The sequence below is a fragment of the Candoia aspera genome, chromosome 6 (assembly GCF_035149785.1).
Source record: "Candoia aspera isolate rCanAsp1 chromosome 6, rCanAsp1.hap2, whole genome shotgun sequence".
NCBI lineage: Eukaryota > Metazoa > Chordata > Lepidosauria > Squamata > Boidae > Candoia > Candoia aspera.
The window spans coordinates 91953038-91967960 of NC_086158.1; the positions used below are offsets into that span (position 1 = coordinate 91953038).

At 37.1% G+C, this 14923-nt stretch overlaps 1 protein-coding gene across 4 annotated transcripts in view; it reads right to left on the reverse strand.

The window, feature by feature from the left end:
* Positions 1 to 14923, reverse strand: part of KCNMA1 (potassium calcium-activated channel subfamily M alpha 1) — a 542368-nt gene that overhangs the window by 171399 nt on the left and 356046 nt on the right. For all 4 annotated transcript variants that reach the window (XM_063307681.1, XM_063307680.1, XM_063307683.1 and 1 more), the window contains exons 10-13: positions 10193 to 10303; positions 7763 to 7868; positions 6713 to 6795; positions 3946 to 4015 (exon numbers count right to left, since the gene is read on the reverse strand). In XM_063307681.1, coding sequence (XP_063163751.1) covers positions 3946 to 4015; positions 6713 to 6795; positions 7763 to 7868; positions 10193 to 10303 — 370 coding nt within the window. The remainder of the gene's footprint in view (positions 1 to 3945; positions 4016 to 6712; positions 6796 to 7762; positions 7869 to 10192; positions 10304 to 14923) is intronic.

Below are 14923 nucleotides of genomic sequence, written 5' to 3' on the forward strand. Positions count from 1 at the left end.
TAGGATGGCAAGCAGGGGGGAAGACAAGAGGTGGAGAGGAAAGGGAAGGGAATATCTTTACAGTTCCTAGTTTTTCATTTTTAAAAAAATCCAGAGCCACTCAAGTTGCAGGGCATATACACAGTGGTTCCCCTTGGGAAGCAAAACAATTTCTATTTAAGCCTGTAATATGTTGGAAAGAATGGCCCTGAGTTCCTTATCTTCCTTCCTCTCTGAAAGCTACAATCTTCCATTATGTTCTAGCCTTAAAGAAAATTTTTATAAAATGATGTATTGTTGGTACCGGTCACCAGAGAAATTGTCTAGAATGTATAAAGGTACTTCAGATCTTTGTTGGAAATGTGAACAACTTGAAGGGACATTTCACCATGTTTGGGGGACATGTAAAAAAGCTAAAAAAGTTCAGATAGAAATACGTATGTTAATCCAAAAGATTTTAAAGGTTAAAGTACTTTTTGGGATTAATGGACAGACAATTAGAAAAAAGTCATGGAACCGCCCAGAGTCCCTCTTTTGGGGGAGATGGGCAGTAACAAAATTTGAATAATAAATAAATAATAAATAAACTTTATTTTTATTTATGATAACTGCAGCAAGACTACTATATGCTCAAAAATGGAAAGGTTTGATACTAGCCACAATGTAGGAATGGCCGGTGAAGATGATGGAATTTGTGGAGATGGCTAAATTAACTTCTTTGATTAGAGAAAAAAGAATATCTACATTTATGGCTGACTGAAAACCCCTTATAGACTTTTTGCATGAAACTGAACAAAATGCACTTATGATTTGTGGTTCTGATGATTAGAAGGAAAAAAAAACTGGATAATAGAAAAAATGGGCTTTTTTTTAAATCATAGAGTAAGAGTTAATTTTGTAATTGTACTTGTATTTGCTGCAAAAGAAATCAGAAGCTTCTTTCTATTTCTTTTTGTTCCTTCTTTTTGCACTTTTTTTCTTTCTTTTTTTTCTCTCTTTGTTCTTTCTACTCTTTCTTAGTTTTTGCTAGTTTTTACGTTCTTTGTAAAACTTCTAACAAAATTTATGAAAGCTACAACCTTTTGGTTCTTTAAGAAACAAATTTTACCGAAAACGTGAATCACACCCTTTTTTGACGGGGGTGGTGGGGGGACACCTGGCCAGAAATGAAATTCTGTGGGTGAGCCTAGATGGCCGTAAGAGAAACATTGGGTCCCAGATTGGTGGCCAATCTTGCCTCTCTTCTGTTTCCTGGCAGCTAAAATGAGAAATTTTCTCTCTAACTCTTCATTCTGTAAACTAGGTATTTACACAACTCTGTCAATCTCTAATCCTTTTCTTTCTGCAACCAAGTAAATGAGTCCCTCTTAAATTACTCTTCCTGTGGAAAAAACAGAATGTTAACAGCACTTTTATCTAATTAGGTCCACTACTGAATTTAATTTCTACGCTTCCTTTAATTTAATTTCACAGCTTCCTTACTCCTGTTAGCTCCCCATATGACAGAATGATTGCTGAGTGGGGAAGGCTAGGCAGAGGATCCATAATTCGGAGTTACCAAATTGTATCTCCTTTCTGCTGATCTGGTTCATATCTGATTCCTTAGAAGCTAGTTAACTGGGGAGCAACAGTATATAAAACACTGAGCCCTCCATAGATGAGTCTTTTCTATCTCCCTCTTACCTAAGAAGGATCAAGGTGGACCATACTAAGGATTACAGCTGCTCCACCTGATTTCCAAGAATAGCCAGATAGACTATCATAATAAGCAGGGAATGGAAAGGTAAGCCCTTCATCTAGCACAGTCTCTCTCAATCTCAGCAACCTTAAAACGTGTGAACTTCAACTCCCAAAATGCTGCTGGCTGGGGAATTATAGGAGTGTTGAAGGCCACACATTTTAAAGTAGTTGAGGTTGAGGAACATTGATCTAGAGCAATGTTTCTCAACCTTGGCAACTCTAAGATGTGAGGACTGCCAGCATGGGGAATTCTGGGAGTTGAAGTTCTCACATCTTAGACTTGCCAAGGTTGAGAAACACTGATCTAGTAAAATTAGATATACTGAACCCCCACCCCCCACACAGTAAAAAAAAGATCACACTCATGTCGACCAAAGGGAAAACGGTCCTACATTAAAAGCAGGGGTCAGATTAAAATGTAGGAAGCTACAAACACCAAAAGTTGTGCCTATACATACATGGGAAAGCACAAAGATAGCCTCTTTGCATTCTGAGCTGGAATCTTCCTGCAGACAAAAGTGGGAATACTGCTGCTCCCCACATTCAGCTGATTCTGGTACAATTCAGATATTTCCCCTCCAGTTTCCCCCTGGCTGGCTCACAGAACATGTTAGTGGGGAGCTAATATTTCATTTGCAAGACCCCAATGACTGACTAGAGATTTGAAATAGTCAAGTGATTCAAGGGCCAAGCTCCATATTTTTAATTCTTCATATTAGCCAACCACAGGGGATATTCAAGTTACTGGTCCATTTTTCTCATTATTGTGGAAACAGATTGCCCTACTCTTGGGGATAAAAAAGCCACCATCATAATTTGGTTCATGGACTTCACGTGTTAAGATTGTGATTCTTTTCACAAGGAGGAAATGCAAGCGTGTGGACGTTTCTTCAAGAGGACACAGACAGATGCTCAACATGGAGCACCTCAGGAATGAAGAATAAATTTGCATTTCCCTCCCCTGAAAATAGCTGTCAGTCCCACATAAGACAATTTGTGCTCAACAGATGACTGATAAGAAGGCAACGATGAATCTCCACCATGAGAGTCATCACTGATCAAATATGGCTTGTAGTGAAAAATAGGAGAAAATAATGTCAGGATAAGAAAGAACAACATACTATTTTATTTTGGTACAACTTTAGGTAGCGACCTTGATGGGTCAACACACACTGGATTAAGAATAACCTGATTGCAAGGAAATTTTAGGAACACAGGCAATGTAACTACACTGTGATAACATTAACAGCAATCAATTCTGAAGAAGAGAGGAACATCTGCCTCCCATTTGAAAATCAGAAGTAGAAATGCAAGCTTTTGATTAATCAAAAGTTGGTAAGTATTTTAACCATGCAATTTACCACAAACCTACTTGATAGCATTAAGATAGACAGAAAAGCCACCCCAGAGAAAAAAGGATCAATGTGACAGTCTGATATAAAATTGACATATTTATTTGTTTGACCATTAGAGAGAGGCTCATGTATTTTTTTTTCTCATGTCCAAATAACTTCTCTTTTTCTCACCTGGGGTAGCTTTGTGATCTATCTCATTTTTTCAAGTATAAATAGAAATTTGTTTATTTATTCAATTTATATGACCACCCTTTGCAACAGTGCCTTTGGGTGGCGTACGAAGTTAAATACAATAATTGAAATAAATTAATCCAATCCATAATGGCCAAGAGCATAACAATTTTTTCAACTTTTAAGAAAACAACATGAACTGGCAGAGCTCACTTAAAAATTCTAGCCCAAATGCTTGGGGGAACAACCAGGTTTTCAATGCCTTATGAAAGGCTAACGGGGTTGGGGCCATCTGGATCTCCTGGGCCTGAGAAGATGACATTGTTTAATGGAGAGAAACAAGAACATGCCCTTTGTGCTAGATGAGGTGAGACAAACAGAGAAGAAGAGAGACAGGCAGTCCCACAAATACCCTGGCCAATGATTTTGCCATTAATCAAGTGTAAGTGGTAGCAATATGTGAAGTTATATTGAAGTCACTCTTTGAGTGAGATGGGCTGTGACTAAATTTGAAATAAATAAGTAACCTACAAGTATCCTTAATGACTTTGAAGAGGTACAATTTAATTTAGCCATAAGTATCTTAGATATTATACCATAATGTCTATGTTCTAGTGTCTTCTCAGGCAATTTATCAGAGAAATCTTTTAACAGAAAACCTTTACGGCAAATATTAAATATTGTTCAGAGTATTTATTACCTTATTATGATACTGCAGCATCTGAGTGATTATTCTTATTTTTGGATGGTAGTTCTTTATGGAAATTACTCTGAAAAGGAAAAAAAAGGCAATTCTTGTCATTTTAATTCATAAATAGTTTCATATTTATGATATTGTCCTATCACAGTTGTTCAAACATCACAGTAATTGTATAATCAATTCTTGATAGTCAACTTCAACAAAGTTGTCCTAATTTTCCAAAACCAATTTCCCATGAAGCCCAGACCAAAAATAAAGGGGGCAAAAAAGGAAGATCTCCTCTCACTCTAAACCATGATATAAAACTAGAATCTGATCAAAATGAACTTACTACTTGGCTACTACCTACAGAAAAGGGGTAACAATGAGCTGTGTGTATTAGTTCTGACGTGGAACTGACTGTAAATACATAGGTTTAAATCTGTTCCAAAATTCTATATCCAACTTGCCCATTTACTATGTAGAGACTCGTGGCAAGCTCTACATTCCAACTTCTCTGGATTGGAATAATTGTACTCCATATGGATATTATTTACACTGTTTATAAACAAGCCCAGAATGTACTGTCAACGTTTCTTTGCTGCCAGTCCTAAGTCATAATCAGCTTTCTGTGTTTCTCTAAGTCCTTTATTTTTATTCCAGGATAAATGGTCTCCAGGACTAAGGTGCTTGTATCTGAATGCCAAGTAAAACAATGAGCAAATAGCCACAGAAGATTCCATACAGCAATAGCTCAGACCTCAATAATATATGAAGTAGGCAGCATACAAACATTGTATAAATATGCAAATAGATAAATAATGAGAAGATGGAGTTGCCAAGTCTATGATAGCATCTTACTCTTTTTCTTCTTCTTTTTGGGGTGTGGGCAGAGATTTAAAGCTTAAGATACTTACAAGTTTTAAATCACAAGGAATCTGCCAGCACCTTTTTCCAACTAACAATTTTATTAAAAGGCAAAAGCTTCCTTGGGCTGTAACAAACTTCATGATCATAACCATTCTATGCATCTGATGAAGTGAGCTACAACTCATGGAAGCTTTTGCCTTTTAACAAGGTGTGATAGTTGGAAAAGGTGCTAGCAGATTCCTGCTGATTTTTGGCTATGGTAGACTAAAACTTCTACAATATTTATGAGTTTTAAGTCTCTCAGGGTCTTAAGATAATCAGCAGGAAATTATTATGCTATTATGTGGTGGTTTGTCATCAGTTTTTGGTCATGGAGGATCTTCATTGTATGTGTGCAACCAGACACTCATCTGTCTTGGATGCTTTAATTTGGATCGTTGACTTTGTGTGTTCTTAGACTCTTCTAACTCCATGCTCCTTTGAAGCCAAAGTATCTGGTACCTCAGCTTGTCTAGGTAGTTCACAAGGATAACAAACCTTCATGACAAACCCAGAAGTGAACTCCTTTTGTGTTCTTCCTTTTCAGGAACAAGTCATAATATCCCATTCTTGTTGTATTATTTTTAATTTCTCTCTCAATATGCCCCACCACTCCACATTTTCACCAGAAACCACATTTGTCTTCCAACATCTGATATTCCCTCAATTCACAGCTGTATTTGGCAAAGGGATTTCTTTTGTTTTTGCTTTTTATGATCAGAATTATTGCATCATTTTATTGGCTATAGGGTAGGCATGCTAATTAAGCCATTCTCTCACCTATAAATTGAATGCTTGTTTCCCTGCAGCTATTTTGGGGGGGGGGTATATGCAAAATAATACTTGTCTAAGCTAATTTATCCCCATTGGTTATGACTGTGAACATGCTTTTTGAACTATTTTTCCCCCCCATTGTTGGAAGCCTGAGTCTGAGATAAGCTATTTTTCTCCAATTTGGGAGGGGTGGTGGTTGCAGGATACTGGGTTTTTTTTGGGATGTGTTTGAATTTTAGTTTTTTGAAATTGTATCAACTTGCCTTCAGCATTCTTTTTAATTGGATGATGGGTTAAAGTTCTAATAAATAAATGCAAAAGCCAGGCATATGAACAAAGAATCAAGATGGTGGTATTTTTATTTTATTTATTTATTAAATTTATCACTGCCCATCTCCCCCAGAAGGGTATACTCTTTCCCCTATAAGAAAGCAAAAGGAGTCAACACAAAGGGGAGAAGTGGGCCTTTATGACTTGTTCTCACATTAACTCTTTTCTGATAAAGCAAGTCACAATAAGTCAAGGAAAACTAGAACAGTTCCTTCCCCCCACTCCTATAGCAGGTCAGCATCAAAGGGTGAAATTAAGGCTGGTCCTCTTTTCTATTTTTCCCATCCAAACCCAAAATATATTTCAAGAGTTCTTGTAGTTCAGACAGACAGGCAGGAATTTTACAGATCTGGTTTTGTAGCTTATTCTGATTGACAAGCAAAAAATCATTTTCAGGAATCTCAACAGTTCCTGCTATGCCAGGTTCTTGTTTCATCCTCATTTCTCCTCTTAAGAAGCATCTCTTTTTGCAATATGATTTTACTAGTGCTGGCATCTTTATCCCATCACATTGGAAAAGCATAGAGTGGATTCCCAATTTAAAAGAGTTTCAGGTTGGGCTCCAAGGTTAGGACCTTGAGTACTTAACCAAATTCTTTGGTGTATGTTGCATTTGCATCTGTCTCACTTCTTTAGCTCTTCATCTTGGCATTCACTTACCAAAGAGATTAAATGATCTCACACCTGAAACTTCTTGTGTACACTGAAGCCCATATAGTACTGTCCCTTTACTCCAAAGATGAAAATTAAATACAAATCGCTACATCTAAATTACCTCATAATATTAGAAGCATCTTCAGCATCTGGATCTGCGCAGTATTTGTTGGCAAGGATTAGGCAAGCATCTGCTGACTCTATCTGGACATCAAAGGAGAAAACATAAAACATAAAAAACAACTTTTTTTGTTAACCTATTTGGCTTTCATGGAATCTGGGCTAAGAGATCATATGTGGATTTGAATGGCAGACAAACAGGTAATTTCATGCACAAACAAGTGAACTCTATTATTCATGGGCCCCTTTCAACATCCAGATGTTATAAGGAAACTTATGCATCTAGATCATTATTTCCCAACCGTAGCAACCTCCAGATGTATGGATCCTACTCTCCAGGCAGCATGGCCATTGTTGAGAATTCTGGGAGTCAACGTCCACGCATCTGGAAGTTGCCCAGGTTGAGAAACACTGGGCACAAGGCGTAACAGGTTTCAGCTTCTATAGGTGGCTATACACATAGTCTTGAAGGTCTAGACTTAATGCTTTGTTGTTGGTTTCAGAGACTCTCATGGACCCACTGTGCTATTCAATTGAAATCCTACAAGAAAGGGGTTACTTTCAGAATGATTATCCAATTCATCAAAGTGGAATTCTGGACTGTTGCTACTTCAGTCTTGAACTTGCTAACATATTGTCACATTATCCACTGCCTTTCTTTCTAAATAATTTCATTGTAATCATAAACAGGCAAATCCTTGGATATCTTTATCCCTCAAGGGCTAGTTTGGAGAGAAGGTTCAGACAATCCAAAATGTAATTCTGTGACATTTCTTCTGAGCCAATTTGAACTTGAAGTGACTTCATATTTCCTAAGCTTTAACACAACAGTATAGTTTTAGACTACTAGAATGGTATGATTTCTGCCAAAGCACCATGGAAATGAAAACACTGTTTTCTACAAGTGGTTTCTAGATTTCCTTACAGGAACATACCTCCCAGTTTTCTTTAGGAAGCTAGAATGGCTTTTAAAATCAGCTTACATTTTTAGACATTGCTTGTTAAATTTCTTCTCCAAATGGTGGGATAGAAAATAGAAGGAACACCTTACCTTTACTCTAGCCAAGTCATGCGGATTGAGAACTGAACCCTGAAAAAATTCCACCTGAGTGAAGTGTCGTTTAAAAAGAGCTTCCAACTCAAGGTTAGGGGAGATACTAAATTAAAAAAGACAAAGACAAATCTTATTTTTGAACAGTTACAAAGGTTACAACATTTGGAATAGCTCATAGCATGACTTTTGTACAAAGTGTCATCATTTTCCTCCCTGTTTTCTTTATAGTTACTAGCTCTCGAGAACTTTGCCACCTTCATCAAAATAGGAGAAGGTGTGTTTCAAAAGACATTGCACTCAAAGGCACTTTGTCCACTGCTTAATGTTACTGAAAAGGTGACTTAACTTATTCTGATTATATGTCCATATCCATATCCATATCCATATCCATCCGTACACACATACACACCCCACCTGGGAAGACTAAGCAGCTCATTTTCACTACTCTACTCTAAAATGGTCTGTTCCTTGCTAGTGTGGCTGACTATGACCTGCTACATAAGAATAACTTTGAATGTTAGGAGTTGCCTGATGATTTCAGCAGTCACTCACAATTTACATCTAAGCAGGTGAAAAACAACCCCTTTGTGTATTTTGTACTTTGATTTATCCTGTACTTCTACATAATCCCAACTCTGTGAAATTTTTGACAAGACAAGATAAGAATCCACATAAGAGTGTTCAGAGTGTTTCAAATTAGTCATAGCACCCAGCTGATCAAAACTGTATTTTTGTCTGTAAAGCCCACTAATTCATTTTAAAAAATTAGACCTGCCTGATCTAAAAAACAAGGCAGTTATTATTAGAAGTGAGTTTTACTGTAACAGCAGGTTCTTTAAGCATTCATGACTGCTGATAGGGCATTTTCAGGAAATTAAGACTGATTTGGAGAAGTTGTGGTCCAACTATTGGAAAAAAAGAAAGAAAAAATCCTCAGTGCAATAAATTTAAAAAATCATAAACTGCCAGTGTAAAAATAATGTAAGCAGTTAGGTCTTGGGAAGAGCAGTGCAAAATAAAGCAAAGACAAAAACACAGAGAAAACCCCACAGATGTATTTGAAAATTACATTAAGACTGAAATCCTGGCATTGGTAAATTTAATATCTTGCAAAGAATAACAGTCATTCACAATACATCAAAATGGCACTGCCTGGGTCAATTTCTGTTCTTCATGCTCAACTACCATCATTTAATGATATATCATTTTAGTAGGATTATTAATTTCAATCTCTTTCAAGTTGGATTTCAAACCTCTTCTTTGAATATGCAAAATACTGTATATGAAACATTTCAGGTCTTCCTTGTTAATGTCTAGAATTATTCTTTACTGGTGACATTTCTGATCTGGATAGGTGGACATGTACCAAGTGGAAGACTTGTGGTTCCAAAATGATAGACAATAAAATTAACTGAAATCTATAATCAACTTTGTTTAAATGATATTGATGTTTTCTCATTTACTTAATCTGTGGCATGAATGATAGGGGATATTACTTGTTGGAAGAATCCTTGTTCACCACTCAGTTTTTTCCTTTGAGGATCCTGTAAGAATCTTAAAAGAATTCTCAGTCCCTAGACCACAGAAGTCATGCAAGGCATGCTTCAAAAATGATTTGGAGGCATTCTTTCAGACCTCAGCAAAGCACAGCACTATTTTGCTATTCATTAAAGCAGCCCAACTTTTTCCAGGAATCCAACTGAGCCAACTGAGATCTCTTAAAGCATCAGTTATGCTGGTCTATGATTTGATTTGATGACCTAAAGAAACAGCATCTTTTTTTTACAGTTCACATGGAAGCCTGAAAAAGTCAGACTGCTTAATGAGATCCTATGCTTCTACTTCAAAGATGCAAGGCACTTGAAAGCATGTACAATTCCAATCAGCACTTTTTAAGTGCTTAAGAAATGATGTCCCTGAGGACTATGACATTTCAAATATCAGGCCAACTACGGCCCATCCATCTGGGAAGTTTGTAGACAAGGCCCTAAGAACTGCATAATAAAGAATACAATTGTCCACTACAACCTTATGGAAATCTCATATTCATTCATTTTGGTCAGATGACTTGTGCCTTTAATTATATTCAGGACTGAATCCTAAAGCAGATAATGCATTCCTGCCATATTCTATAAACCATGCCTTGTTAAATATGTTGTTTAAAATGCGTTTATGAGCCAAAGGACAATACAGAAAGAATGGGCACATTCTGTGCATTCAGCTGAAATAGTTGCAGGATGTCTTTTTCAAAAGAGGTACTCAGACTATAGCAAACACTTTCCAAAACCTTAATAAGTGGTTTAGCACCACAGTATGTAAAAACAATGTCTATTACTAGCATTGTTTACAAATGAGGCAGAGAAAGTACTGCAGATTTCAGGGTCCCACAAGCTTTTTTTTTGTGCGTTGTGACATGAATGTACTTACTTATGCAGAAATACAATTTCTACGTTGACATCATCCCTGTCCTTGTGAAGGAAGTCCTTCAGGAAGTTGGACACACTTTCCAAAGTGATGTGGCCACAGACAACAATGTGCCTGGGACAAAAAAAAAAAGGACACAGTTAAGTCTGCTGAACAGACAACCAGGAAGAACAGGAAAAAGTTAATATGAAGGTGTGAGGCTGTTACTTTTGTAGGAAAATAATCATGAAAAAGGAAATAACCACTGATCTTGTGATGCATCCCCAGTTTGTTCTTGAAAAGAGAAATACAAGTGCCCACATTACAAAGTCTGAAAAGAATGCCATTTAATTCAATACAGTGTAATTACAGCCACACACATGGGCCAGAAGCACATAATGTAGCATGCTTTAGATGCTACATGTCTAGCAACCTTAGCCATTATGGTCAATGGCAAGTTCCAATTAGATGGCTGGTCTAAGATATCTTTTTATTTATTTATTTATTTGTTTTTGCATAACATCATTAGCATTTTGGCCCAGGCCAGCTTCCTGTTAACAATTGAAAAGTTAGCTTTTTAATCATGATTTAAACAAACCAGGATTGAAAACATAAAGGGTAGAAGGGAGGTGTGTAGCTATCACTTCATTCCTAATTTAGGAATGTCCAAATCAACTCACAATGTTCTTACAAAGTGGGATGTGTCCGGATTGATCAGAATGTTATATCCCCTGCCATATATCCATCTTACATTTGATATCAATGATTTGGGATTTCCTAACTCCATTCAGCTAAGTCTGACCTAAAAGGGAGACTGTTTTGGCCCTGTATGCTGAAAAGCTTGCGCCATACTAGAAGTTTTTATCAAACTTGCCAGAGTTTATTCTATTATAACTGAAAATGGGCAGGCAAAGCCAGGCTCTAGAGAGATAGGTTTATAAGAGAAAACAACCCTTAAAAAAATACCTTCCTAAAATAATTAAGTTTTTTTTCTTTTCAGTTAAAGAATTGAAGGTCTCCTCAATTTATTGACATTGCTCATGGGTCTCATTCAACATCCTTTCTTATTTGGTTATTTTTCTCCTGCAAATGCACACAAATAATACTATGTTACTTGAAATATGTCTTATGCAATTTAAGGTACCCTCTGTGAATGTGCAAACCAAGGGGCTGATCTTTGCTTCTTTTACTAAGGGAAATGTCTGTTACTAGCATTGTTAGTAACTGTAAAGGAAGCTTTTGTATGAATATTCCTGAGCTTATTCATTTGAAATCTGGCAGTCTTGATCCCCACAGGGAAAACTTTGCCTTCACCTTTTATTCAACTTTGCCAAGAATGGAAATAGTTATCAACCACGTGTTTGTATACAACTTGTATAAAAACTCCTGCACCTAATTTGTCAGAACACAGGAACATCTTATCCCTTGCTATTTCTTCAAATTTCAACAATTTGTTCTCTCTCTCTCTCTCTCACACACACACACACACACACTCATTTGGACAATGATAGAATTTGGATTTCTGGACCTCCAAATCATTACGAGAAAAAAAAAATATTATAGAAAAGTTCCAAAATGCACTTGAAGCATTCAGGACCTGATTTATAGCACATGCCTCAGACAAAATTCACAGGAAGTCATCCCCTTACAAGTATGATTAGATAACATACCATTGCAAATGAACAACAAAAACAAAAAAATCAAATTTAAATCAATAAATATGACAGCATTTTTAATGTTCTGTGACATACAGTAGACTCCAACACTTTAAAATTTACTGCTAATGACTTTTATTCAGAAGCATCTTTGATTTCAGTTGAACTTCTTTCCAAGAAGGCTAGCAACTCCACTGACATTAATAATATTTATTTCTAGGTAGTGGAATAGCTTACAGTCTTGATAGAATATTGAGAATTGCAATTATTTGCTATTTTTGCAAACTCAATTTTTTAAAGCTAGTTTGGAATGATCATCTAGGGCTTGGAGTTTTCCTTACTCCATCTCTGCTTTGACAGCCTATAAGTCTGTGCCTAAGAACATACAAAACCACATTGGAAGGAAACTGGTAACCGGATTGGACTGAAGGTCTAAATGCTTCAGGGATGGGTGTCTGGTAAAAGCTATAATGACATCACTTGCATCATGACCTCAATGCATAACTTATATAATTTGTGTTATTTGAATGACGACATCCTGATGTATGTGACTTCACCCCTACCTTCTCCCTGTGGATGGCATGGCACCTATCCAAAACTGTCCGTGTGTGTGTGTGTGTGCGCGCGTGTGTGTGTGTTTCCCCCAACAGAAATCTTCAAAAAATGGAAAAGAGGACAACACCAAGTCAACTTGAAGTAGAAAACTGGACAGGTTCAAGATAATTAAAAGTCAGCTTGTAAGTATTTGGAGCAAAAAAAATCTGTGATCCGAATGAGTATAGTGTGATATCATAGACAATCTTTGTCTATAGTGTGATATCATAATCTTTGTCTATAGTGTGATATCATAGATAATCATAGAGACAAAGATTTCTGCCAGACTCTGATAATTTTGCTTTTATGTTAAGAACTTGAGAAGATATGGATCTAATACTTGTTTTTTTAGATAGATCTGCAGTTACTTGAGGTATCAATACAGTACTATCAGGAGGTCCAACTGGTTAGCATCCTTATAAATGCCTTAAATAAAAGAATGGAGGGGAAGGCTCATTACATTTACAGAGGGAAACAAATTAGGTATATTGGACATCTTAGACCTCAGACATAGATTATACTGATAATGGAGAAAATGGTCCATGCATAAGAAAAGTTCCACATTAAGGTTTGAAAAATGAGATGCGCTAATTAATGCTTGGCTGAACTGGAACCTGAAGTCGGTGGGACTCATTACTCTTTGTGAAAGAGTCAGGAATTTTTTTCCTTGTTTTTTTTTCCCCCCTTCCCCAAAGGGAGTAAACAAGTTCTATAAAGTTTGGGGAAGAAGAACGTCACCTTGTCTTGGCTGATAATCAGTGTTTTTTTGTTTTCATCCTCTGCTTTACACTTCTATCTTCTTTCTTCTTAAAACGTTAACCTAATCATGTAAAGATGCAAGGCTGACATGACAAGAAGTAAGATTATTGAAGGAGTGATTACATGGGGTCTTTTCTTTTAAAAAAAGTACAGATTACCAAAAAGGCCAAATCGTCACTGGCGAGGCAAGACAAGACTGCCCTTCTCCCCTAAATTTTAAATTTGTCCCCCATTCCGATTACTCCATTTCCACTTCATTGCCTCTTCATAGCAGTAGCCAAAACTGAAACTGAATGACAACTAGTTTACAACAGGCAAAAGTGGAGTTTGAAGCTAGCAAGGAGTATTGATATTCATTCAAAAGTGTTCAATTTGGGATTTGCAGTTTAAACTGCACTTCAGTTTAAATTAAATTAAATGTGTCTGAGAAGGTCAAGAAGGGTGGCCTGCAACCTTAAACGTCCAAGGAGAGATTGATAAGTTTGGATACATTTAGCTTGAAGAAAAGTTGTCTAAGAATGAATGATCATCTTCAGATATTTGAGGAATTGTCATATAGATGATACAGCAACTTTATTACCTGTTATTCCAGAAGGAAAGATCTAAAATCCACAGACTCAAATTGCAAGGAGGAAAAAATAAAGTGAATAAGGTAAGAAAGCAGTTCCTAATAATGCAGGTGTTGAAATTAAAGTGAAGATTCTCCTTTGTTAGATGCCTTTTAAGAAAGAACTGTTTGGCTATCTACTGAGATGTAGCAAACATAGATTAGACTCAATGGGGGCAAGTGACCATTTTAATCTATTGTATCAATCTGGATCTTTAAGAGAATATCATGGCCACTTACCCAAATAGCTGTGATAACAGAGAATTCCTGTTTACGAAGTGGTTACTAAGATGACTATAGCTGATCATCTATTGCAAGGCAACTCCCAGATCTGCTTCCCCTGTCCAGATTATCCCTTTGTGTGTTTGTTTATTTATTTTTAGCTAGGTGGAGACACTTCCCAGAAAAGGACTAAACTGAAGCAGCCTTGGATTGTTGTTGTTGTTGTTAGTTATTAGATGATCCTTTTTATTTATATGATCCTACAATTCTAAATATTTAATCGTCAATATAAAAAAGGTGGTTGCACATGCAGTGTTAAAGGTAAAGGTTTCCCTTGACGTAAAGTCCAGTCGTGTCCGACTCTAGGGGGCAGTGCTCATCTCCGTTTCTAAGCCTTAGAGCCGGCGTTGTCATAGACACTTCCGGGTCATGTGGCCAGCATGACGACTCGGAACGCCGTTACCTTCCCGCCGAAGCGGTACCTATTGATCTACTCGCATTTGCATGTTTTCGAACTGCTAGGTGAGCAGGAGCTGGGACTAGCAACGGGAGCTCACCCCGTCATGCGGATTCGAACTGCTGACCTTCTGATCAGCAGCTCAGCGGTTTAACCCGCAGCGCCACCGCATCCCTTTTACATGCAGAGCTGGGCTTCTGTTAATTTCCTATTTCCTTTATTGAAAAGTGAGCTGAATGTAGATGGACGCTTACTGGTATCCTACCACAGTCACATACAACTAAGACATCTACTACATTGTTCTAACTGGTGTGAAGAATTTTCTCCCTCCCCTGCTTCCCCAGGTTTCTCATCAGTTATGAAACTGGAGGAGTCACCATGACTTGGAAAGGCAGCTAAAGGGAAAAGCTTATGAAGTTGTTTCATCCATCATGAAGAAAGCAGACACTTCATAAATGGCC